This window comes from Gracilinanus agilis, chromosome 1, assembly GCF_016433145.1.
Source record: "Gracilinanus agilis isolate LMUSP501 chromosome 1, AgileGrace, whole genome shotgun sequence".
NCBI classification, from domain to species: Eukaryota; Metazoa; Chordata; class Mammalia; order Didelphimorphia; family Didelphidae; genus Gracilinanus; species Gracilinanus agilis.
Window position 1 is genome coordinate 794,004,434 of NC_058130.1, and position 25,634 is coordinate 794,030,067.

Genomic DNA, 25,634 nt, shown 5'->3' on the forward strand with positions numbered 1-25,634 from the left:
AAAAAAAATGCTATAAATATTTTTTCACAAGTAAGTCCATTCATCCTATCTTTTATCTCTTTCAGATACAGACTTGTAGTAGCATTGTTGGATCAAAGAGTATATGCATGTAGTTGTGATAAGACAAAGAGCAAGAAGGTAGGACAGAGCTAAAACAATGACTGTTTCCTTAGTGACAAGAGAGCACTTGCCCAACATCAGAGTCTGTTCTCATTGGGACTTGATGATGTGGATGTGGTTCCTGTAGGTGCAAAATTATGCAGTCTCAGGCTTATTCAGGCTGGTTGGTTTGAGTTGGATCAGTGCTCTTGAATTTAACCTGAATATACTAGTGCAATGGATTGTTGGTATTCCAAGTTCACAGTGCATCTTGATTGGATTGGAGATGCTCAGCTAGGTCTGGAACTGAAGAATATGATAACTCAGAAGGCATTAACAAGGGGTTGTTTAGAGGGTTAATTTGGGGGTCCTGACATTCCTGGCTTTACTAACAAAATCCAACAGAAAGACATATACAGAAAAAAAATCTGTTCGAAATAACAATAAACAATAAAAAATATTTCAGAGTCTACCTGCCAAAATAAACAGGAACTATATGAACAAAATAATTTTCACATAAAACAAATCTAAATCATTGGAATTTTCAGTAGGCTGAGCCAAGATACTAAAAATGATGTAATATTGAAAACTAATATTATGCCAAATGTAATATGCTAAATATAATATTTAGAAATTGGTTTGGAAATATAATATTAGTTCTTTTAAAAAGGTTGTTGTGGTCACCATTTATAAATAATTAACCCTTAAGTCACAAGGATGATAGTTTAATTTTTAATATTTAATTTAATTTTAATATAAATATAGTCTAAGAAAGAAATAAGGAGGGAAGGAAATAGAAAAATATTTCCTAGCCCACCACCCTAATCTTACCAGCTCACGAGAGTGTCTTCTGCCTGAGCCACCAACACGGAATTGCAGAAAGACCCCCTGCCACAGACCTTCAGAGAAGAACCCAATCTCTTCCACAGTCCCAGTTTTTATAGTCGTCTTTCTCCACATCACTTCCTTTCCTTGTGCACTGGTCTATCCCATCTCAGGAACCAATCAAAGTCTCTCTGACCTGGACCTGTAACTCTTTGTTTTGGGTCATGTTCCTGGAGCTTTTAAGCTGTGACCTCCATTGGTAGCGTTCCAGCCAGACGAATGGGCTGGCTCAGAGGAGTAGAAAATACACAACTTTGGGAGGAAGGGGTTCCCTTTACTCAATGATGAATACCTAAATTTATTTATTCAGAACCATACCAATGAAACTAGCATAAGAAATTTTAAAGAGCTAGAAAAACTAATAACAAAATTGATCTGGAAGAACAAAAAGTCAACAACAGATGAAAAACATGTGAAGGAAATTAACCTAGCAGTGCCAGATTTCAAACTGTACTAGAAAGTGTTTCTCATCAAAGAAATCTGCTATTGGTTAAAAAATACAGTGGTGGGTGGTTCAGTGGAATAGAGTAGGGACATAATACACAGTAGTGAATGACAACAGTTATCTAGTGTTTGATAAATACCAAAATCCAAGCTTTTGGAAAGTAACTTATTATTTAACAAAAATTGTTTGGAAAATTGGAAAGCAGTTCATCAGAAATTAGGTATAGACCAATATTCACAACATATACAAAGATAAGGACAAAATGGGTACATGATTTAGAAACAAAGGATGATGCCATAAGCAAATTATAGGAGCACAAAATATTTTCCTTTTCATATCTATGGGAAAAAAGAATAATTTATGACCAAAGACATGATAGAGATCATTACAAGATGTAAAAGGGCTAACTTTGATTACATGAAATTTAAAAGGGTTGTACAAAAAACCCAATACATCAAAAATTAGAAGGAAGGCATAAAACTGAGGTGAAATTTTATAGTAATTTTCTCTGATAAAAGTCTCATTTCACAAATATATAGAGAAGTAAGATAAATTTCTAAGAATATGAAACATTCCTCATATGATAAATGGCCAAAGGATGTGAACAGGAAGTATTCAGAAAAAGAAATCAAAGCTATTTATAATCATATAAAATGCTCTAAATTTCTATTTATTAGAGAAAGGTGAGTTAAAATACTTCAGTACCTCACAGCTATTAGATTAACTAATGTGACATGAGAAATGTTGGCAAGAATTCAGAAAATAATGCACTATTAATGGAATTGTTAGTTGATCTATCCATTCCAGAAATGAATCTGAAACTATGCCCAAAGGGCTACAGAACTGTGCATAACCTTTGACTAGGTCTACATGTAGAAGTGACAAGACTTGGCCACTAATTGGATAGAGAGAGATTAAAGGAGAGGACCCAGTCAATAATGTCTAGGAGGTTATGAACGTGGGTCACAGGGAAGAGTAAATGGCTGACTTCAAGAGAAAAAGTATGGAGAAGGAGGAGGTAGGAGATAGGGAATAGTGAGGTTAGGATTATATCCCAAAGAGATTTTTTAAAAGGGAAAAGTCTTGAATGTTTAAAAAATATTTACAACAATGCTTTCTATAGTGGCAAAGAATTGGACATTAACAGGATTCCCATTAATTGGAGAATACCTACAACAGTTCTGACTTAGGATTGTGATGGAAAACTTTAAAAAAGTAATAAATAGAATACTTTCAAAACAAAGTTGGAAAGATATGGACTGATGCAAACCAAAAGGAGCAGAATTAAGAAAATATTATATTCATTAACATCAATATTATAAAATAACCAACAGTGAATGGTCTGGCTATTCTTAGCAACGCAGAGATCTAAGACAAATCAGAAGTTCTAATGAGGGGAAAAATGCTTTCCAGATCCGGAAAAGGAATAGATCAACTCTGAATACAGATCAAACAGAATTTTAATTTTTTTCTTAAGTTTTCTTATTTTCCCTTTGCCTGTTTTCTTTTGTAACAGAATTAATATGTAAATATATTAATCATGAATGCATATGTAAAATCTATATCAAATTTTTGCTTTCTCAAGGGAGTGGGAAAAAAGTTTGGCATTCAAAATAAATTTAATGAATGCTAAAACTGAACATGTAATTGGAAAAATAAAAATATAATTTTAATAAGAAAGTGAGCCTCACTGCTTCCCTGTCCCCAAACTCCTCTTTTTCCATTCTTTGTCTTTCTCTTGATATCAGCCATTTATTCCTCCCAGTGACCCATTCATAACCTCATAGTCATCTTTGACTGGCTCCTCTTCTTTAATCTCTCTATATACAATTAGGGGCTAAGTCTTGTCACTTCTACATTCAGAGTGTTTCAGATTTTATTTTCCAGCCCCAGTTTCTCACCTGACCTCTAGTCTTGCATGTTCAGTGGACTATTAGATTGTAAACTGAAAGTCTTATACATATTTTTAATTTCATAGATCCAAAATTAAACTCATTATTGACCACCCCCAAACACTCCCCTCCTCCAACCTCCCCCACTTCTTAACTTCCTACTAACATCCTCCAAGTTATCAAAACTTTAAAATTTTTCACACCTCACATTGCTAAACTACAAGCAAAGGCATTTGGCAGCTTATCTTGCTCTAGCTTATCTCTAGGACACTTCAGCATGATAAAATTGGAATAATAAATTCTATCTTCGGTCCATAGTCTGGTCATTGCTGAAGGACACTCCACCACTTCCAAGACTGAGTAGTTTGAGAAAAGCACAGAAGGTGGATGGCTCAGTATCCCCACCTGTGGGACCTTGTAGAGCTCCAGCAGGGTCCCCATCTGGATAGACAGAGCTGAAGTGGCTCCTCCAATGACAGCCACAGGCTGCTTCTGCCCCCAGCAGCTATAGTTAGGGATGAGCTGGCCCTGCCCAGACAGCCACCTCAGGGAGCTCTCCAAGGTCCTCTCATCACTGTGGTAGGTATTGTAGAGCTGGAATCCCAGGGAAGAAATATTGGGTAACAGATTGGGGTCCCTGTTGATCTCTTCCATAGCAAATACCAGGGTCAGGACCTGCTGGTAATTTTTGTGCATCCACCTAAGGGACAGAGAGTAGGAAACCAAGAAAAAAATATTCAAAGACAATCCATTAGACTCAATAAGCCTTTTTAAAGCACTTAATATGTGACACACTTTACAGAATGCTGAGGATAGAAAGAAAAGGAGCATTTCCTACCTCAACTTAGAATTGGAATTAGAACTTCCATTCTAATTGAAAAAACAACATATACATAAATATGTACAAATAAGAGAAGTTCAGAATAGAAAGAAAGCAATCTTAGAAGAGAAGGTAGCAACAGATGTAGAAGTAGGAAAGAAAACTACAAAAGAAAACCTCTTTCTAGAAGATATTATTTGAGATTGATCTTATAGAAATCCAAGGATTCTAATAAATTAAGAGTGAAGAGAAGGAGCATCCACCAGCCTGAGGGACAAACAATGCAAAGCTTTGGAGGTGGAAGTGTGTGAGGAACATTAACTAGGCATTATTCGTGTACTGTAGATTTCAAGGAGGAAAGTAAGATGCAAAAGTTTGGAAAGATGGAAGGACTCATGTTTGAAGAGATATTGAATCCAGATAGCCTTATATTTTATCTTTGAATAATCAAGGAGCCACTGGGATTTATTAAGAAGGGGGACATCATCAGTCTTGCTCTTTGGGAAAAACATTTTGACAGTTGAATGGAGATGTGTAAGTCATCCAATTCAGCACCAACATATGTGCCAGGAACTATGATAAGTGCTGGAGACACAAAGAAAAGTCAAAGACAATGTCAAATACGAGGAACTCACAATCTAATGGTGAAGACAACATGTGAATAACTATTTACAGACAAACTATATGCACAATAAATTGGATATAATAAAAAGTTTCAGGCATAGAGAACAATTAAAAGGTTATTATCCTTCATACCCAAGAAAGATCAAAATTATATCACTACATTGAGATTAATGTATGGTGTATCTGACTGTGGCTTGGCAGACCAACAGGAGCTCAGAAAGCTGTCTCACAAGTCAGGCACAAAAAGCCCTTCTAAATTCTTCAAATGGAGATGTCTCTAATTTTCTATGTCTCACAATTCCTTCGAGATGCTGCTAGTCTGATTTGATCAGAGAAAATTCCTTCTTTGATGAGGGCACCCTTTACAAGATGGTGCAGTGCCAGGGTCTCCCATGTCTCACAGCTGCTACCAACCCTCTTCAGAGACACCTTGAGAGCACGCTTGTATTGCTTCCCCTGATCTCTGTGTGAACACTTGCCATTTGTGAGTTCTCTATAAAATAGTCTTTTTTTTAACCCTTGTACTTCGGTGTATTGTCTCATAGGTGGAAGATTGGTAAGGGTGGGCAATGGGGGTCAAGTGACTTGCCCAGGGCCACAGAGCTGGGAAGTGGCCGAGGCCGGGTTTGAACCTAGGACCTCCTGACTCTCACTCCACTGAGCTACCCAGCTGCCCTAAAATAGTCTTTTAAGCAAACATTTGTTGAGAATTGAACAACTTGACCCGCCAAGTTGAGCTTTCCCCACTAGAGCCTAAGTGTTTGGCAATTCAACTGCAGAAAGGATCTCCGTGTCTAGAACCTAATCTTCCCAGGTGATCCTCAAAATCTTCCTAAAACAATTTAAATAGAAACAATCCAGCAAATCTACAGTCTCTATACCTTTACATTATCAGTCTTATATTCCTGAAATATATGCCAACTTTCATTTCAGGTTCTAGGGTCCTCTCTTTTGTTTAAGCTATAACTCAAGCACAGACTTGCACATCATTTTCATGAATCCTTTCCAAGTCCTATTCTACCTAACTGCTTGTGTTTCACTCTCAAATTAACATAGTGTAAATAGTGCCATGTTTAGTCAAGAAAATCCAAGTTCAAATCTGGCTTCAGCTATTTATCAGCTGTATGAACCTATGCAAGTCATTGAACCCTATTTGCCTCAATTTCTTCACCTGTAAAATGAGCTGAAGAAGGAAATTGTAAGCCAGCCACTCTATTATCTTTGCCAGGAAAACCCCCAATGGACTCACAAACACTCCAACACAATTAAAATGACTGAAAACCAACACTATATCAATAAAGATTATATGTACATTATCCATATAATATTCCTATAATTCTATATATTCATATTCTGTATATGAAACTGTTGTCTCCATCATTAAAATGCAAATTCCTGGTACGTTGGGACAGCTTATTCCTTTGTGCTTATGGTCTCAGCTGCCCCTAGAACAGTTCCTGATAAACAATAGGGTTCAATAAATACTTAAATAATTGGTTCTCCAGGCAAACTGTTTCCATATTCCTGTCCTTTTCCATTAAAATTTAGATGGGAAGAAATTTTCACTCCAGCAAAAACTCTGACCTTTCCTTATCTACAATTCAAGAAAATGAGATTTTGAAGGAACATTAAAAAGAAAAGTCTTCATGTGTGAAGGGAGCAATACCCTCCACCCTTAGCAATCAATTGGGACCAGTGCTGAGCAAGAGGTGAAAAATAAACTAAAAAGGGAAGGAAGGAGAATATAAAAAGAGATTCTAACATTATAATGAAATGTAATAAATATTTTTGTTTCCATATTCTGACAACTAAATGAAGATATTCTTAGTGAGCAAAGGAAAGCAAATGGCAGAGGAAAACCAGAGATAGTGCGTGATGAATGAATTTTTTAAAAGAGAAAGGCAGACACAGGCCTGCAGAAATAGACACCAATAAGAGGATTTCCAGTTCATCCACTGGCCATTTTTCAAAAATTTTCCCATTCTCATTTGACTTTTGTCTCCTAGTGAACTATAGCTTTTAGCTCATTTCACAACAGCACTATTAAGGCAGGAATATCCATGGAGAAAGATCTTGATTGGAAAGACAAAACCCTGGTTCCTGAGACAAAATTCTCATCTATTTCTCTCTTGATATTGCATTTCTACACGTTAAATCTTTGCTCCATTTCCACATTTCTCAGTGGCAGCAAAGTCAGAGGAAAACTTTAAATTGGACCATCCATAGAGCTGTCGTTGTTGAATGAGGCCTGAGCATGACAGCATGTACTACTGAGGTGCTTCCCCAAACCTCTGGGATGTAGGTGCTAGTTTATAGAGGAAGACACTGAGTCCCAGAGAAGTTGATAACAATAATAGCTACTATTGGGGGCAGCTGGGTAGCTCAGTGGATTCAGAGCCAGGCCTAGGGATGGGAGGTCCTAGGTTCAAATCTGGCCTCTGGCACTTCTGAGCTGTGTGACCCTGGGCAAGTCACTTAACCACCATTGCCTACCCTTACCACTCTTCTGCCTTGGAGCCAATGCACAGTATTGACTCCAAGATGGAAGGTGAGGGTTTTAAAAAAAATAATAATAGCTACTATTTACATAGTTTGTAAATACAAATTACATATATTACCTCATTTGAGCTTCACAAAAGCCCTGGGAAGTAGATGCTATTATCTCCACTTTATATTGGAGGAAACTGAGACCCACAGAAGTTAATGTGGCTGTTCTTTGAGATTTACAAAATGCTTTCCATACACAATCCCATTAGATCAATCAAAAGGCTTTTTCAGCTGGTAGGATCTCACACTGAGAGCTGGCAGGGATCTCAGAGAGAATGTTAGGGACAACAGGATGGAGCACCTTTTCTCAGCACCTTTTCTAATCATTACAATGAGAAAAAGCCATTTATGAGATAATCTGGCAGGCACTTACTTGTAATCCCTACAGCTCTTGTCAGGATCACTTTGAAACAGTCCTGCTCCTCTGACACTGCTCACTTCTACTGAGTACAAGGGGAGAAAGCTCCCAATCACCAGATCTCCATCCCTAGATAGGCTAGGACTGGCTTTGGGGAAACAAGGTGACTTCTCTGTCTTTAGCACAGAAGGTGAGAGCTGTGGGAGCATTACCAGGAGGACAGGAATCATCTGAGAAAATGTTCTCTGGATTTTGGACAGCATCACTCTGAATATCAGTTAAAATCCCAAGCCTAGGGGGAGTCAAGTAGTGAGCAGCCTAGAACAAGGTCATCTGCTTGGGTCTTGCTCAGAGGAGGAAGTGGCCAGCATCTGAAAAATTATCCCTGAGTGCTAAGACCTATTCTGTGTGCCTAAGGAAACACTAATGCACCTCAGGCAGGCCTATGTTTGGGAAGTGAAGGAAAAGGGGAGTATTTAAGCCTCACTGTTTCTTAGATTAGACACTTTCCCTTTTAATGCTCTTGTTTTGAAAGTGGACAGGTGTCTGGCTTTTTCCTCCCATCAGCCCTCCCCCTCAACCAGGGAGAAGCTCTGGGGACCATCTCTGCCTGAGGCATCTGCAGATCTATTCCTGAGTCCAAGGGGACTCAAGGGAGAACCAAAATAGAAGTGGAAAAATATGGTTTTGAATCTCTTTCCCTGTAACTGGTAATTACAGTCATGGGACCAAAGATTTTTTGAGTTTCTTAAGATGCTTATTTTCCTTGTTTATAAAGTTTCCTCTTCCTCTGTTTCTGACTTATGTGTGTCCCTTTATCAGCAAGAGGATGTATGGACTCTGGGGCTGACACATGCTGTTACATCAGGCAGGGTTCTCACTGAGGTGATTCTGGGCTTAATAAAGGAATCACTATGAAATGGTGAGGCCTCACTCGCAGTCACAACAGACTAGGCCAACAGGGTAGGTCTGTGGTCTTAATGTACACATACTTATAATAATATTAATAATAATAATAATAATAATAATAATAGATTTTAAGTAGCAGTTTAAAACTTGCAAAACACTGGATATATTATCTCATTTATTTCTTACAACAACCCATTAAAGGAGGTGCTTTTATTATCCTAATTTATTGGATCAGGAAAGAGTCACAAAGCTTGTAAGTGAGTAATATTTGAACTGAGATTTTTCTGACTCCAAATCTAATACTATTATCTATGATACTACATGAAAGTCTCTTGAGCTAACCTTGGGCAATGCAGTTCAGGTCTGATGCAAATTAGGATACTGAATGATATTTTCTAGGTGCTGTCTTTGGCCATGAATTACTTACAAATTCCTTTCCCATTTTTGTTTTTAAAAATGATAAAGGCTGATATTATGAGGATAACTAATATTTTATTTAGGCCCATGTTCGTAGAATAAAATCGACCACGCACCTGAAAAAATTTCAAGTTGCTGCCTAAGCCATTATGTTCAATACCTTCCCTAATCTTTTCTACGATCTCCCAGAGAGCGCACTCAGATAGCAAAAAAGAGAGAGCTCCTCCAATGACCCCAGAAGTCTTATATCATTCTCTTACATCATCACACTTCCTGTCTGCCTCCATTTTTACAAGAGGAATCATGGGAAATGTAGTTTCCAAGGTCCCCAAAATGTCCATAGGAAGTTTGTCATATATCTATATATCTTAAGGCTCAAATGATCCCAAATACGTCTAAATGGAACCCCAGAACTTATTTAAATAACACACCATCCCATCCCACCTACTCCATCACAATAATTGAACATTCCAAACATATAACAGAATATTAGAAATGAAATGACTCTCTAAGGTCCTCAGGTACAGCCTATATATAATGGCAGAAATTCCCCTTCACAATTATTCTTCCAGAGGCCTGAAATTTTTGCTGACTCCAGAACCCCATTATGACAAAAGTAACTATCCTAGAGAAGTTAAAATAAAAAACAAAAACCTTGAGGATTTCAGAATTATTAGAGACTTCAGAAGACATTTAGTCTAATCCATATTTCAAAAGGGAATTCTAGCTTTACAATCCTCTATATAATCTCAGTCTCCACTTAGAGATTCAATGGTGGTGACCTCACCACCTCCTGGGATAGTTAATTGCATTTTGGATCAGCTCTAACTGTTAGGATATTTTAATTTCGTACTGTAATTCACAACTCTGCCACATTAACCATTCTTCCTTTTCAACCTTTCCAGAGACAATATTCAAACATATGTAGACATCTTTTGCTTCCACGTAAACATTTTCTTTTCCAGAATTAACATTTCAATTTCTTTCAATCAGCATATGCTTAAAGTAGACACAACCATGTAAGTGTTGGGATTCTTCCAAGACTAGATCCCTCAAGACTTCCTTAAGGGAAAAGGCACTACAGTAGGAAAGACACTGGAGATTGATTTGGAATGAGAATGTAGCTGATTTGTATATTATAACTACAAAACCCTATATGTGATCTCATTTGAACCCCAACCAGCCCTTGAGGAAGTTACTACCATCATTACTGAGGATCAAAGCAGAAAAGTGACTTTTTTATGAATATATTGTAGTTTTGTCTCCTTGACTCCAAATCCAGGATCTGTCCCATTAACCCACCCCATCTGTTAACTAAGTAAGGAAAGAAGTTGGTGAAATCTATTTGCATCTCCCTACAAGATCACTAAAGCATCATCCAAACCTATGCTTAGATAGAACATCAAATGAATCTAGCATATTAGTACTGGAATAAGATGCCATTTACAAAATTCCAGATACACTACCAAAAGACATCTGGGCTACCAATTCCTCAGGTGTAGGTAGGATCCTGTCTGCCAAACCTATTAAGATCAAAGTGAAAGGGGCAATACCACCCAGGATTCCTCAATTCAAATTAAACAAATAAGCTGTGGCTGGAATAAAACCAAAAGTCCAAAGTCTATTATAGCAAGGGATATTGGTATATGGATTCTCAGAATTTAATACTCCCGTCTTGCCCATAAAAAGGAAAAGTTTGATTTTGGGTGAAGGGAACACTCAGTGAAGAATGGTTCAAGATCTAAGGGCAATTAATAACTATGTGGAACACACACATGTTATAGTTCCAAGCCCATCTCAGAAAATAGCAGAAATTCCACCAAATGCAAAGTGGTTCCCTGTAGTGAATTTGGCAAGTGCCTACTTCTCAGTGCCAATACACAAGGACAATCAAAAGATATTTGCATTCACCTGGGGGGGGGTGGCAAATCCATTTTATGAGCTCGTTTGTCCCAAGGGTTCATAATGCAAGTGTCTTTTGCCAGATATTACAAAAAGATCTAGAATGCATTTCTTTCACTGACAGCAAAATGGTGCATTATGTAGACAACATCCTACTTATGTCACCAACGGGAAATATTTGCCAAAGAGACAACATTCATTTAATAGAGGAGCTGTATAAGAGAGGACATAAAATCTCCAGGAATAAAATTCAATGGGTCAGAAACAGAATTGAGTACTTGGGATTCATATTAGAGGATAGCACCAGAAGTACATCCCAAAGAAGAATAGATGACATCCAAAAATTAAGCTTACCTAAAACCAAGAAGCAATTAAGTGCAATCATGGGCATAACAAGCTTCTGCAGACAGTGGATACCAGGTTACTCATTCATAGCCAAACCATTGACTGAGTTAACCAAGAAAGACATCAAAGAACCACTGAAGCTAACAAGAGAACATACACATGCCATAGAGAAACTAAAAGCAGCCATACTATAATCACCTGCATTAGGCATTCCTGATCACAATAAGCCATTCCACTTATTTATCCATGAAGACAAAGGAATTGTCTGTGCAGTGCTCATGCAATATTTAGGTAACAATCTAAGACCCATAGCTTACTACAACTCTACTCTTGATCATGTTATGCAAGGAATGGTTTCCTAGTTAAAGATTATCGCTACTGTAGCTCTAATGGTTAGGAAAAGTTCAAAGCTAGTTCTGGGAGGGGAGATGAGATTGTATTCTCAGCACCAACTTGAAACCACACTGAGGAATGCAAATCTCCAAGCCTTTACATCTCAACGTCTCTGCCAGTACCAAGCAATCTTACTAACAAACAAGAACTTGACTTTCCATAGAAGCAAGACCATTAACCCAGTAACTCTTATCCCTGAGTTACCATTAGAAGGGGATAGCCTTCAGAATTGCAGTGAAACATTAGAGATTGTGCTTAAGACCAGAGAGGACTTATCAGACATACTCCTGATTCGAGGCTGTCTTACACTGTTTTGTGATGGGTCGAGTTTCAAAATTGATGGGAAGCAATTTACAGGAGCCATAGTTACTACCCAAGATGAAACTCTATGGTTTTCAGCACTTGAGCCAAACATCTCAAATCATGAGGCAGAAATAATTGCTTTAACATGGGCGCTCCAGATAGCTGAAGGCAAATTGTGAACATTTTCACTGACTTGAAATATGCTTTTGGTGTTGTACATGCATCAGGGGAAATATGAAAAAATAGAGGTTTTGTACATTCAAATGGGAAAGTGATAGCAATGGGAAACTAATCAATGAGTTATTGCAAGCTATACAGTTACCATCCAAACTTTCTTGGTTTGGCTAGGTATATGAAAATTATAAATCTTTTATTTATAAAGTTGAGAAATACAAAAGGGTAGAAAAGACATTAACCTATCTAACTAAATATTGTTCTAGTGCTTTGCTCAGACAGAACTTTTTAACCTTCAATCAGAATTAAACTATCTCTAGAAGATAGGAAGGGAAAACTAGCTATCCACTCACCCAAAACAATGACTGGAGCTGAAGGTTACTCCTGAGGCTGACTTTCCTCTTTGAGCAGACCTTCTTCTTGAATCTGACTTCCTTCTTGGAGTGACTCTCTTCTTGGAGTTCACTCTATACTTCTTGGAGTGACTCTCTTCTTGGAGTTCACTCTCTACTAGCCTCCTTCACCAGACTCCTTCACCAGACATCCTTTATGGCTTTTATGGTGTTTTCCTATCCCTGCCCCTTTTCACAAGGGCCAATCACAGCTTCCAAATTGTCTGAGTTCTCACCTTTGTAATCACACCTGTCTGAGTGTGTGAACTTTTACGTTTCTGGTTTGTTCTCACCTAGCATCAAGTAAGGTATAAACTTACTAAGTGGTTTTCAAGCTTCTCCCACTTAGTTCAAGCTTGTGTTGATTTAAATTTATTGCTAACCAAAGTGTTAACTCCAACTAGGCAAAGAGAACAAAGGATTCCCTTTTCACAAGTGTGATCTCAAAGTGAACCAAGAATTCCCTTTCACAGCAGTTTTCTCCCCTAAGTGGGGAAACACAGTGAACCATGGGTAAGGCCATGTAGACCAAGGTGAACTGTGGGTAAAGTGGCATCAGTTCCTTGGGAAGAGCAGGGCAACAACCACCCAAATAAATGGCCTCTTCCTTAGTAATCAGGACAAAAAGCATTCCTGAAAACTGTGGGAAGCAAACCCTGAAACACAATCAAGCAAATCTCTGGGGACATGGAAGGGACCCTCAGTAAAACTGAAAGCCATTATGCAACTGAAGCTTCGCACATTTCTCACCTTTTCACCTTAAGGCCTTTAGCCTCAAGCTCCCCCTCCCTTTCACCCTGCAAAATCACTGATGTATGCTTTTCCTTGGGAATCTAAGCTAGGCTATTACATGTTGATTTATGATCCTATAGAAATCATTGTCTAGATTCGATGAGGTAAATAAGATTACATTGTACTACTTTACCAATCATTTACTTTCGTTGAGCATGTAGAAAGCTTATCCAAAGACCCCAGCCTGTTTTGCTCTCTGTATAAAATAGAAGCTATAGGGGGCAGCTGGGTAGCTCAGTGGAGTGAGAGTCAGGCCTAGAGACAGGAGGTCCTAGGTTCAAACCCGGCCTCAGCCACTTCCCATCTGTGTGACCCTGGGCAAGTCACTTGATCCCCATTGCCCACCCTTACCAATCTTCCACCTATGAGACAATACACCGAAGTACAAGGGTTTAAAAAAATAGAAGCTATAGCAAATTAATTTTGCCTTGATTAGCTAACAGCTTTTATTGGACCTCCTGATCCCAAGTGTATTTCATTTAGTCTTCCTTGCCCCTTCCTGGGGACCCTTGAATAATCTGTCAAGCAAGGCTCGACAGAAAACCTCTCAGGTCTTTTCCATTGCCATCCTTTTCCATCACTGCAGCCACATGTCACAAGAGCTATTCTACCACCTTACTCCCTCTCTTAATAAAGCTTGTTCCCTCACCATGGGGATTACCTGAGCTGTCAATTCTTTTTACAAGACCCTAGCTTCACTCCCCACCAGACACATATCATTTTTGGAGTCCAGAGCTGGGACACCTTGTCTTGGCTCCAAAACTCTCCAGTCTGAGATGAGTGGCCAGTCCCTTCCCCACTCCCTCCTCTACCTTGTTTGGAGTCTTCACAGCCTGCAACATCTGATTGGTGGGGGAAATTCATTGGAACCTCACATTTGGACCTCAGTCAGACTCCTTCTGTCTCTGCGCTCGTTTGAGGCCTGGCAGGACTCACTCTGCTAATGTGTATGGGATTTTTCTCTTCCCCAACCCTAATTTTCATCTTTGGGGCCTTGGCAGGATGCTACTGTGCCTGTCTCCCTGTCCTCCATTGTGGGGCTTCAAATGAAAATGATGATATCATCCTTCAGTTGAAAGAATGTTTATGTAAAATGCAAGGAGAAAGCCATGAGTTAGGGTACCACCTCTGCTCCTTGTAGTCAGACTTAATTCTGGTCTGTAATTAATTCAATTGATAATTAATTTTATCTGAATGTGATTCTTTTCATTAATGCAAATTTAAATAGTTAAGGCTAGTAAGTATGTAATAATTTGTTTCAATTGATTTGATTTCATTACTATTGGAAGGAAATCTTTGTCTTGTATCCCAATTGGTATTATTTGTAGATTTGGTTACCTTGAAAGATTTCTAAAAGAGAAAATGTAGACAGCTAGAAAGATGGCTATAAAAGCAGCTATCAAAGAGCTAATATGCTGGGAAAGATTAGTGAATTTTCTTACTGAAGAAGGAATTGTCCCAAGGAACAGAGCTAACTCTCATTTAGGTTTTCGTTGGGAGGGATTGATTGCCCCATTGTTTTAGTGCAATGAAGGAAAGTTAGTTTGGAAAAATCATCAAATTAGAAAGGGCTGTAGGTACGCAGGGTGAGGGAAAAAATACAAGCAGTTTGTAGTTTTAATTTCCCTGACACTTAACCCTGCTTGACCATGAAAAAAGAAAGTAGTATTACATTTAAAATTGCTTTCAATAGGAATGAGTATTGTATTTTGTCAAAGGCTTTTTCTGCATCTATTGAGATAATCATGTGATTTTTGTTGGTTTGCTTATTGATATGGTCAATTATGTGAATGGTTTTCCTAATATTGAACCATCCTTGCATTCCTGGTATAAAGCCCACTTGATCATAATGAATAACCCTCGTGATCACTTGCTGAAATCTTTTTGCTGTATTCTATTTAAAATTTTTGCATCAATGTTCATTAAGGAGATTCCTCTGTATCTTTCTTTCTCTGTTTTTGATCTGCCTGGCTTTGGAATCAGTACCATATTTGTGTCATAAAAGGAATTTGCTTATTATGTCAAATAGTTTGTATAGTATTGGAATTAGTTGTTCTTTGAATGTTTGATAGAATTCACTTGTGAATCCATCTGGTCCTGGGGATTTTTTCTTAGAGAGTTCTTTGATGGCTTGTTCAATTTCTTTTTCTGATATTTTATTTAAATATTTAAGGATTATTTAAGTATTCTATTTCTTCTGCTGTTAATTTAGGCAATTTATATTTTTGTAAATATTCATCCATATCACCTAGATTGCCATATTTATTGCCATATAATTGGGCTAAATAACTTTTAATAATTACCTTTATTTCCTCTTTATTAGAAGTGAGGTCTCCCTTTTCATTTTCGATACTGTTAATTTGGTTTTCTTCTTTCTTTTTTAAAATTAGATTAACCAGTGCTTTATCTATTATATTTGTTTTTTCAAAGTACCAGCTTCTAGTCTTATTTGTTAATTCAATAGTTCTTTCACTTTCAATTTTATTAATTTCTCCTTTAACTTTTAGGATTTCTAATTTAGTTTTTATCTGGGGATTTTTAATTTGTTCTCCTTCTAGTTTTTTAAATTTGCATGCCCAATTCATTGACCTCTGCTCTCCCTAATTTGTTATTATATGCACTCAAGGATACTGTAGCAATCCAGGTATACATTAATTGTGATATTATTTTAAGAAGTATTCAAAAAAAAACTTAACTCTTATACTGCTAATGATTGATCTCTGTAATCTTGAGTCAAATTGCCAAATCCCTAGCCCTTCCCTAAGGCTACACCCCAGAAGAGAGACAGTTATCTCAGTCTCCTTACTTTTCCTTCAATGATCAATTAACATAGGTATCAGACATCAGTAGATGCCTTAGGCCATATCCACCCTGGATCCTGATCTTAGCCCTACCTATTGTTTCAGGTTTTGGCAGTTTGCATCTTATGATGATTACCTCATAATGTTAATGTATCAGGCCACCAGCCTCTCCCCTTCCCCCCATACTGTTGTAACCCCAATAAAAGTGACAAGACATCAGTTGGCAAGAAAGCTCTTAACCATCAGAGCTCCTAACCATGAAGCTCTTGACCATCAGAGCTTACTCGCTGTCTGTCTACCTTGTACCAAAACTTTCTGTGTCTGTGTGTCTTTATTCTCACCTTATGTTCTCTTTCCATTAATCCTTAACCCGTAACCCATTTTCACTCAGTCCTTGGTTCCCCTTTCTAAGTGTCCAACCCACTAGGAATCTTCGTGAAGCTGCTGGACGGCTTCAGATACAAATTTTGCCTGAGTACTGCTTTGGCTGCATCCCATAGATTTTGGAGAATCATATTATTTAATTTCCAATTAATTTTTTATTTGCCTCTCCATGTACGCTTACTAATTGTTATTTTTATTGCATTATGATCTGAAAAGGTTGCATTTATTATTTCTGCTTTTTTGCATTTCTTTGGCATGTTTTTATGCCCTAGTACATGGTCAATCTTTGTGAATGTACTATGTACTCCTGAAAAGAAGATGTATTCCTTTTTGTCCCTATTTATTTTTCTCCATATATCTATTAACTCTAATTGTTCTAAGATTTCATTCACATCTCTTACCTCTTTCTTATTTATTCTTTGGTTTGGTATAGCTAGATCTGATAGAGGAAGTTTCAAGTCTCCCACTAGTATAGTTTTACTATCTATTTCCTCCTTAAGTGCCAATAGTTTCTCTTTTAAAAATTTGAATGCTATACCATTTGGTGCATACATGTTGAGTACTGATATTTCCTCATGTTCTATGCTGCCTTTTATCAGGATGTAATTACCTTCCCTATCTCTTTTAACCAAATCTATTTTTATTTTGGATTTGCCAGATACTATAATTGCAACTCCTGCCTTCTTTTTTCTCAGTTTATGCCCAATAGATTTTGCTCCAGCCTTGTACCTTTACCCTGTGCTTGTCTATTTGCCACCTGTGTTTCTTGTAGACAACATATGATAGGATTTTTGTTTCTAATCCACCCCGCTAATTACTTCCGTCTTTTGAGTGAGTTCGTCCCATTCACATTCAGAGTTATAATTACTACCTGTGTATTCTCCAACATTTTGATTTCCTCTCCCAGTCCTGCCCTTGCTTTTGTGTGCGTGCTCTGGGCGGCTCCATCTGGACCCAGAGACATGGCGGGGCCTTGCCCTCCCCCAGAGGAGAGAGAGAAAGGGCCGCAGTGCCAGAGCCAGGAGGCAGCTGGGGGAGGGGGAGGTGAAGTGACAGAATGGGGGAGGGGCTGGTCCGGGCCCTTCCCGCTGGGAGCCAGACAAGTCAGAAGAGGCCAAGGGGAGAAGCAGCCAACGTGAGCCTGGTCAGGGGGCAGCTGGTAGGGGGTGCCCGTGCTCACATGCCATGGGAGGAGCCCTGATCTCGGGCTCTGAAGAAATGCCGGCATGCTCTCCCCAGCCACAACCTGATGCCCATCTCCCATCCCCCCCCCATTCTGCAGTAGCCCCTCCCCCAGCAGTCTCCCTCAATACCCCCAGGGCAGTTTCTGAATGGAATGAAGCCAAAGATGGTGGCAGAGGGGGTGGGGAGGCTTCTACCTGGCCAGTCCGAGGCCCTTTCCAAGCCTGAGGCTCCCTGTTCCCCTCCAGGTAAAGCGCTGGAATCCCCTCTGAGCCCTCCCCCCTCTCCCCTCCCCCACAGGTGCACAAACAGGAAATCTCCCACCCTCGGGGCTCCACCCCCTGAAAGCCCCCCTGTGGCCCCAGCAGAGAGCCCGCAGCCAGCAGGAATGGCCCCCGGGACCCCGAGGCCCCACTCCCAGGTGAGTGCAGCCCCCCTCCCCCAGGCTGGAATCCAGCAGAGCTCAGCGCTGTGTCTCTGCCAGGCCTCCAGGGGCGCCATCCCTGCTTGTCCTCAGGGGGAGCTCCAGGGTCCTCCCTGGCTGCACCCCATCCACCCTGTTCTGGGGTTTCCTGCCTGAAGGAGCGGCCCAGGTTGCAGCCAGCCAGGCCCAGGCGCTGCCATTCCTTCCTCCCCCTCAGTAGGGATGGCGGGGGGTCCCCCAGCTCCAGGGAGGGCCCAGGGACAGGCTCTGCTGCTGAGCTCCAGGCCTCGAGCTTTGGACAGGTCAGTGAGGCCTGCCAGGGAGGCTTCAGGAGGCGTTTGGGGGGAGCTCGGGGGAGGCCCAGACAGGAAAAGGAGCGTTTTTAGCAGAAGGAAAGGGCTGGGCATGGCAGGCAGGGCTGGAAGGGCTGCTGAGAAGGGCTCCAGCCAGGCTCCTTCCTCCAGGCCAGAGGACTCTGGGCTGCTTCCTGGCTCAGGCAGGGGGTCAGCCTTGGCCTTTGTGCCTCATTAGACAGAGTAAAAAGAAGCAGGTGAGGGCCAGGGGCAGGGCAGGGGCTGCTCAGGACATCCAGCACCTTGTTCTGTCCTCACAGCAAAGGCAGCCTCCAGGGCAGACACTGAGGTTCTCCCCCACATTCCCTGCTGACAGCCATTCCCCACTGGCTACAGGAGGGCCTCAGGGGTGGGTGCTGGGGAATGGGGGGGCTGACAGACAGGATTGGGGTTCCCCAGCCCAAAGAGGAAAGAGCCTGGGAGGGGCTGGCATCAGGGTGGGCAGAGAGGGGCGCCAGGGAGGGGGCTGGGCTGGCTGAGGAGAGCTGCCCCAGGGAGGAGAGCAGGCCTCAGTAGGAGCTGGGGAGCGAGTGAGGCAGGGCCTGGCAGGAAGGTGGCATCCAGGAGCCCTTCTAGTTCTTGGAAGGCCAGTCAGGGATAGGGTAGCCATCTGATCTGGGGGACCCCTGGCTCTGCCCTGCCTAAATAGTTCCTCCAGTTCCTCTGTGTTTGTTCCCTCCATAGACAATATTGTGAGCATCAGAGACGTCTCTGGGCCGAGGTTCTGAGCTGAAGATCCAAACTTTAATTGTGGTCACTGGAAGCTGGAGGTGGCACCCAGCCAGCCTGGAACAGAGATCCCCAGAGACGTGGGGCAGGTGTTTCCTGGGTGTCTGATGGGTCCTTAGCAAAGTCATTAACAGGCTGGAAGGCGCAGAGGATGGCAGGAATCGGGCTGTGGGGTTTGGTCACTAGGGTTGGAACCTTCCATCCCAAGTCCTGAGTTCAGCACAAGATCAAGAGAAGAAAATGGACCGAATCCTGCAGAACTCTCAGACTGCTGAGGTCACAGGAGCCTCTCTTGGCCACAGTCCTTGGGGAGCCCGGAGTTGGCCTAAATGTTCATAGGCTCAGAGAGCACCTGGATGGGCTGAGCTTGTTTCCTGGATCTGCTCAGGCCAGCAAGTCCCTCGCCATTGCCAGGGAGCCCGGCTCCTTCTGCAGGGCCTTCAGCTTCCCCAGAGGAGGACATAGACCTGGAGCTTTGATTCCTCCCACAGAAGTCTTTGATGTCATGAATTGCTTTAATATTCTGACACTCAAACTCCATCCCTTCCAGCACTGCAGCCCATGTTCTGCTCTCATAATGGATGTCTGCTGCAGTCAGTGTCCTACCTGGGCCTCACTCTTCCTAAGATGGTCGTCACAGTGACTTCTCTAAAGGGTCCTACGTGATCGCGTGCTTCATGATCAGTGATGTGGAGGCGATGAAGAGTTCCCTCTTGGCCATCCTACTGGGGAGACCTTCAGAGGTGCCTTGAAGAGAATTTCTTTACCCCGAGGGCCGTGTTTGTGAAATGGGTGCAATCCAGGACAGGCATTCTCTTACCCGGATACAGAACACAAATACATGATCAATAATCTCTGATGTAATGGGGATAATTTGACGAAAGGTGTGTGATATAAGGGAATTTGAAAGGAGATTGTCAGAGACTTGCTAAGTGGGTAATCTAGGTTACAGGTAGGCTGGGAATAAGGAGATTCAGGATATAATAGGGCTGAAGCCAGGAGTATAACACAGAAAGGAAACAGAGATCTTCAGGGAGAGGAGAAATTAAACTAAACAGACAAACAGCAGGCTTTACAGACTGGGACTTAGACTCAAACACAGGCTGAGGGAAATAGACTAAACTGAAATTAACAAACAGGCTTTAGTTAATTTCACAGGAAGGGACTTGTTTGAAGTTACACCTTCCTTCAAGATGGATGCCCGGCTTCCCTCTAAGCCCAGAGTATGTTGTCTCTTTCCCTCTTCTTCCCTCTTGATAACTAACAGACAAATTATACTAATAGGTCTGTTGAAACACAAAAGGGTTTATTTTCTTTAAAGGATGATTTGTCAGGAAAGTGGATCAAAGGAAAGCCCTAACAGTTGTCTCAAGAACCTCAGGTGGGGGAAGGGAGGCAAAGATGGAGTCTGAGTAAGGACCAGCCTTTAACTCAGCTTTACAAAATGCTATTGATAACTAAAGGGAATAAATGATGACTGACTAGTTTCTTTATATCTAATACTGTCAAATAGCAATTAACCCTTCACAGATTTTGAACTCCTCTCTAATTACTCTCCTTATTAATTCCACAGACATATAAGGTAAGGGAGGGAAGGTAGGAAATAATATTAGGGAAGGAAGATATAAAGGGTTTATCCAAAATAACAATTTCTTAAGTAAATATATCAAAGCTAGGCTAAATTTCAATACTACAGCCAGGTAAGGAAGAAGCTCGGCTGATCAGACAACCTTCCTCTACGGGAGACCCTAATCAACTGTCTTTTTCTCAAGATTCCAAAACCCTAACTTATTTAGAACTCAGCCAAAGCTAGAAAAAACCATATGACCCCCACTCTCTATACTACAAATGCCCCTTTTCTTTTTAAAATGTGCAACTAGCACCATTTTAATAGTTACTAAAGTCTAAGGGATTACTACTCTTATACTAAGCTAAATTCTTACTAAGCTCTTATCCCTAACTAAGTTTGCAAAATAATAAAAGGTTGCTATCTCCTAAGCTATGCTACAACTAAACTAAGCTAAAACTAAGACGGGATGAGGTAAAAGCATAGGAGAGGAATGGGGATTTTCAGTTTTTCAAAAAACTTTGGATAGAAAGGAAAACAAATTACATTTTAACCATTCACGCGTTTTTAAGGCTAATTTTTGCTAACTAGAACAAAGTAATGAATCCTATCTATGCATATACCTAATTTTATGAACTAATCAGATAATATTAACTAAGAAAAGTTTTGCAAATATTATTTTTTTTTGCAAATAAACTTCTAAATTCTAGTTCTCTTGCTAAAGTTAGTGTATGAATAGGTTAGTACACTTATTGCTATGTTAGAAATGTTAGTAATAATAAGTAAGCCTATATATTTTGTAAGTCTATTGGTTAAACCATAGACCTTTGCTATGTACAATATTTACAAAGAAAATTTTAGACAAATCTGTCCCTGTACTAACTTACTAAACTAACTAAACTGTCCCTGTGTGTTAGTAAAACTTATTGCTAATGGTTAGTAAGCAAAATTACATATGTACATGACATGTCAGGTGATTTGAGTAGAACGGTGTCTGTACCAGAGTAAGAGACTTTCTTTTCCTAAGGCAGATATACCCTTCTCTCTTAAGTGTAAGTTTATGTTTCACATGTAAATGTGAAGTCAGGAATATGTTTTATGTGTTGTCTAGTGACTTATCCGTGTAATGATGTGTTATATACTTACTCCACCGGAATTCTTTTGCAATTAGCATGTACTGCTTGGATGGAATCTAGTGTTGTGTGCAGTGAGAATTCTGTTGGGTGTGAGTTATTTCTTTCCAAATACATGTGTCCAACGCTGATCCGATGTTCCTCTTCACAGTGTGGATGTCCTTCTTATGATAGATGTATTTGGTCACAGATGTCTTTGTAGTTCTCAGGTTTGCTGTCCTCGTGAAGATCTGCAAAGTCAGCAACAAGTGAGGCATTCGATGTACCCGCGCTTGTCAACTTCTGACTTGTGTTGCATGATGCACCAGCGCTTGTCAACTTCTGACTTGTGTTGTTCGATGCACCAGCGCTTGTCACCTTCTGACTTGTGTCAGGAACAAATTTTTAAATGTCTATCATATATGATTATTTTCTCTTCTTTTTTTGTGATTTTAATAAAGATGATTATTATAGGTAACAAAAAAATTCGTGATTAAGTCTTTGTACTTTCATTCATTCGTCGTCATCAGTTTCTAGATCTGGTATTGATTGTAAATCAAATCTTGTGTCTTCTTCTTTCATTGATTCTTTTCCATTGTCATAATTATTTACAGATGATTCTTTTAAGTGATTGAGATTGAGATAATCATTTGGGTGTAAAATCTGATTGTTTACTGGCTCTTGGTCTACTTCTGCTTCTGACTCATGCTCTGATTGTTGTTCTGATTGTTGCTCTGTTTCTATGGTCTTATGTATAGATTTTGGATTTACTGAGGACTTGTTTGATTGATCAGTTGGTGCTAATTGATCTTTGTGTTATATAGTTTCTGGGTCTTGTGGTCGTTGTTGTTGGGACATGTCTTTAGCTGGCTTGACATGGGTGACATGGAACCATGGATCTTTTCCTTCAATTTTGATTGCACTTGGAATTGTTAATATTATTTGGAAAGGTCCAAGCCACTTGGGTTCTAACATAGACTTCCTAGCGAAGTTTCTGGTGTAAACATAATCTCCGGGTTGGAAGTTGTGTAGATCAAAATCAAAAGGTACTCTTTGATGTATCAAGCCTAATCTGTGAAGTTTATTTAATCGTTGCTTAAGCAATTTGATATATTCATATAGCTTGCATTCCATACCTAGGTGTGATAATTTGTGAATGCTTTGAGGTGCTTTGCCATGGAATGGTGGATGTCCATACAGCATTTCAAATGGTGAAATACGTGTGATGCTGTTGGGTTGGCTTCTTAGGTGAAATAGTGCTAATGGCAATACATCAGGCCATTTCATGTGAGATTCTGCACATAATTTTGCCACAAGATTTTTTAGAGATCTATTCACTCGTTCAATCTGTCCACTGGACTGGGGCCTAAATATTGAGTGAAGATGTCTTTTTATTCCTAATGTTTCATAAACTGTAGCTAGAATCTTATTTGTGAAATGGGACCCAGAATCTGATGCAATATGTAATGGTATAGAGAATCTAGGTATTAATTCTCTTAGTAAGATTTTCACAACAAAAGCTGAGGTGTTACGCTTTGCTGGAAAAGCTTCTGGCCATTTAGTTAATCTATCCACTATTACTAAAGCATATCTATAACCGTTACTCCTTGGCATTGTGATGTAATCAATTTGTAATCATTCAAATGGTGTGTATTGCTAAAGGTTTTCCTCCCAGACTATGAACTTTTGTGATTGTCTGGTTGTAATGCATACAAATTTTGCACCTCTGTGAAATTCTCATAGCAACTTCATATATGCCCCTTGCATTCCAATACCTATTTATAGAATCTGCCATTCCCAGAGTTCCATAATGACCTTTCTGGTGTAGTGCATTGCAAAAGGTGTAATATAAGGATTTAGGTAACATAGGTTTTCCATTTGCTCCTAACCAAACTCTGTTAACAAGGTATGCACTGTGACGTTTCTTCCAATCCTTCACTTCCTTTGGGGAGTAGGCATTTTTGAGATCTTCTTCCTCTACCAAAGATAAGTTCAGAATTGTCAAAGGTCCATATCTCGCTGCATATCTGGCTGTCACGTCCGCTCCTTTGTTCCCTAATTCCCCTGGTCCTTGGGTTTTTTTTTTTTTTTTAAACCCTTACCTTCCGTCTTAGAGTCAATACTGTGTATTGGTTCCAAGGCAGAAGAGTGGTAAGGGTAGGCAATGGGGGTCAAGTGACTTGCCCAGGGTCACACAGCTGGGAAGTGTCTGAGGCCAGATTTGAACCTAGGACCTCCCGTCTCTAGGCCTGGCTCTCAATCCACTGAGCTACCCAGCTGCCCCCGGTCCTTGGGTTTTTGTATGAGCTTTGCAATGGATGACTGACACTTGGGCTGGTAATTGGATTGCATCCAACAACTGATTAATTAAATTGCCATACACTATTTGTTTGCCATTTGATGTAATGAAACCTCGATTTTTCCAAATTATAGCAGAATGATGGACACTCGAAAAAGCATAACGAGAATCGGTAAAAAATGTTAGCTTTGAGATTTTCTGAGATTTTTAGAGCGTAGATTAGGCCAATCAATTCTGCTGCTTGAGCACTCATGGTAGATGGTAATGATGAGTACCACAGGGTTCCAGAGGCTGTCACTACGGCTGCTCCGGTATATCTCTGATTGTCTACTACATATGACGATCCATCTGTGAATAAGGTAATATCGGAGTCTTTCATTGGCTTATCGTCTAAATCAGGTCTTGTTTTATGCATGATGTTAAGTGCATCTTCACAGATGTGTAGACTTTCTCCTTCCAGAGGTAAATCTGGAATCAGAGTAGCAGGATTTAAGTTTCTGCACCAGTGAAAAGTTATATTTTCACTAGCCAACAGGATCGCTTGGTATCTCGATAATCTCTGAGAAGTGAATGCCTGTAAGTTGGTGTTTCTTAAAGTAGATTCCACTTGGTGTTGGGAAAATACTTTCAGTTCACTCCCTAATACCAAGGATGAAGATTTTCTAATCATGATGGCTACAGCAGCTATGGTTTTTAAACAACTAGGCATACCACAAATCACTTAGAGCTGTAGTAAGCAACTGGTCTAAGTCTATTTCCAAATGTTTGTGTGAGAACACTGGAGGCTATCCCTTTGTCTTCATGCACATAAAATAGGAATGGTTTGTCATTATCAGGGATACCTAGGGCTGGAGCTGATAGAGTAAGTGATTTCAATTTCTCTAAAGCATGGATATGTTCTTTATTCAACTTTAACGGTTCTGGAACTTCCTTCTTGGTTAGCTCTATCAGAGGTCTTGCGATGTAAGCATAACCTGGAATCCAGTTTCTACAGAAGCTCGTTATTCCTATGATTGCCCTGAGTTGCTTTTTGGTCTTAGGCAAACTCAAATTTTGTATATCTAGTGTTCTCTTTTTGGAAATTCTTCTGGAGCCTTTCTCTAGGATGAATCCTAAATAATTTACTTTTTCCTTTACGAATTGAAGTTTCGATTTGGAAATTTTATGGCCCCTTTTGCCTAGCTCTTTGGTCAAGTGTACGCTATCAGTGTAACAGACTTCAGCAGATGGTGACATTAGCAGGATGTCATCAACATAATGTACCATTTTGCTGTCAAGGAATGTTATCGACTCAAGGTCTCTCTGCAGAATTTGGCAAAAGAGTGAAGCTGAATCTGCAAATCCCTGGGGCAAACGCGTCCAAAAGACAGATTTTCCTTCCCAAGAGAAAGCGAACAGCTTCTGGCTGTCTCTGTGCAGGGGAACAGAGAAGTATGCAGAGCTCAGGTCCAGAACAGTAAACCAAGCAGCTTCAGGTGGAATTGCT

At 40.1% G+C, this 25,634-nt stretch overlaps 1 protein-coding gene across 1 annotated transcript in view; it reads left to right on the forward strand.

The window, feature by feature from the left end:
• The window catches only part of LOC123230519 (zinc finger protein 2-like), a 53,545-nt gene that overhangs the window by 1,908 nt on the left and 26,003 nt on the right, over positions 1-25,634 (forward strand). The window contains exon 2 of the mRNA XM_044656656.1: positions 17,965-18,085. Within this exon, the coding sequence (XP_044512591.1) occupies positions 17,965-18,085 (121 nt within the window). The remainder of the gene's footprint in view (positions 1-17,964; positions 18,086-25,634) is intronic.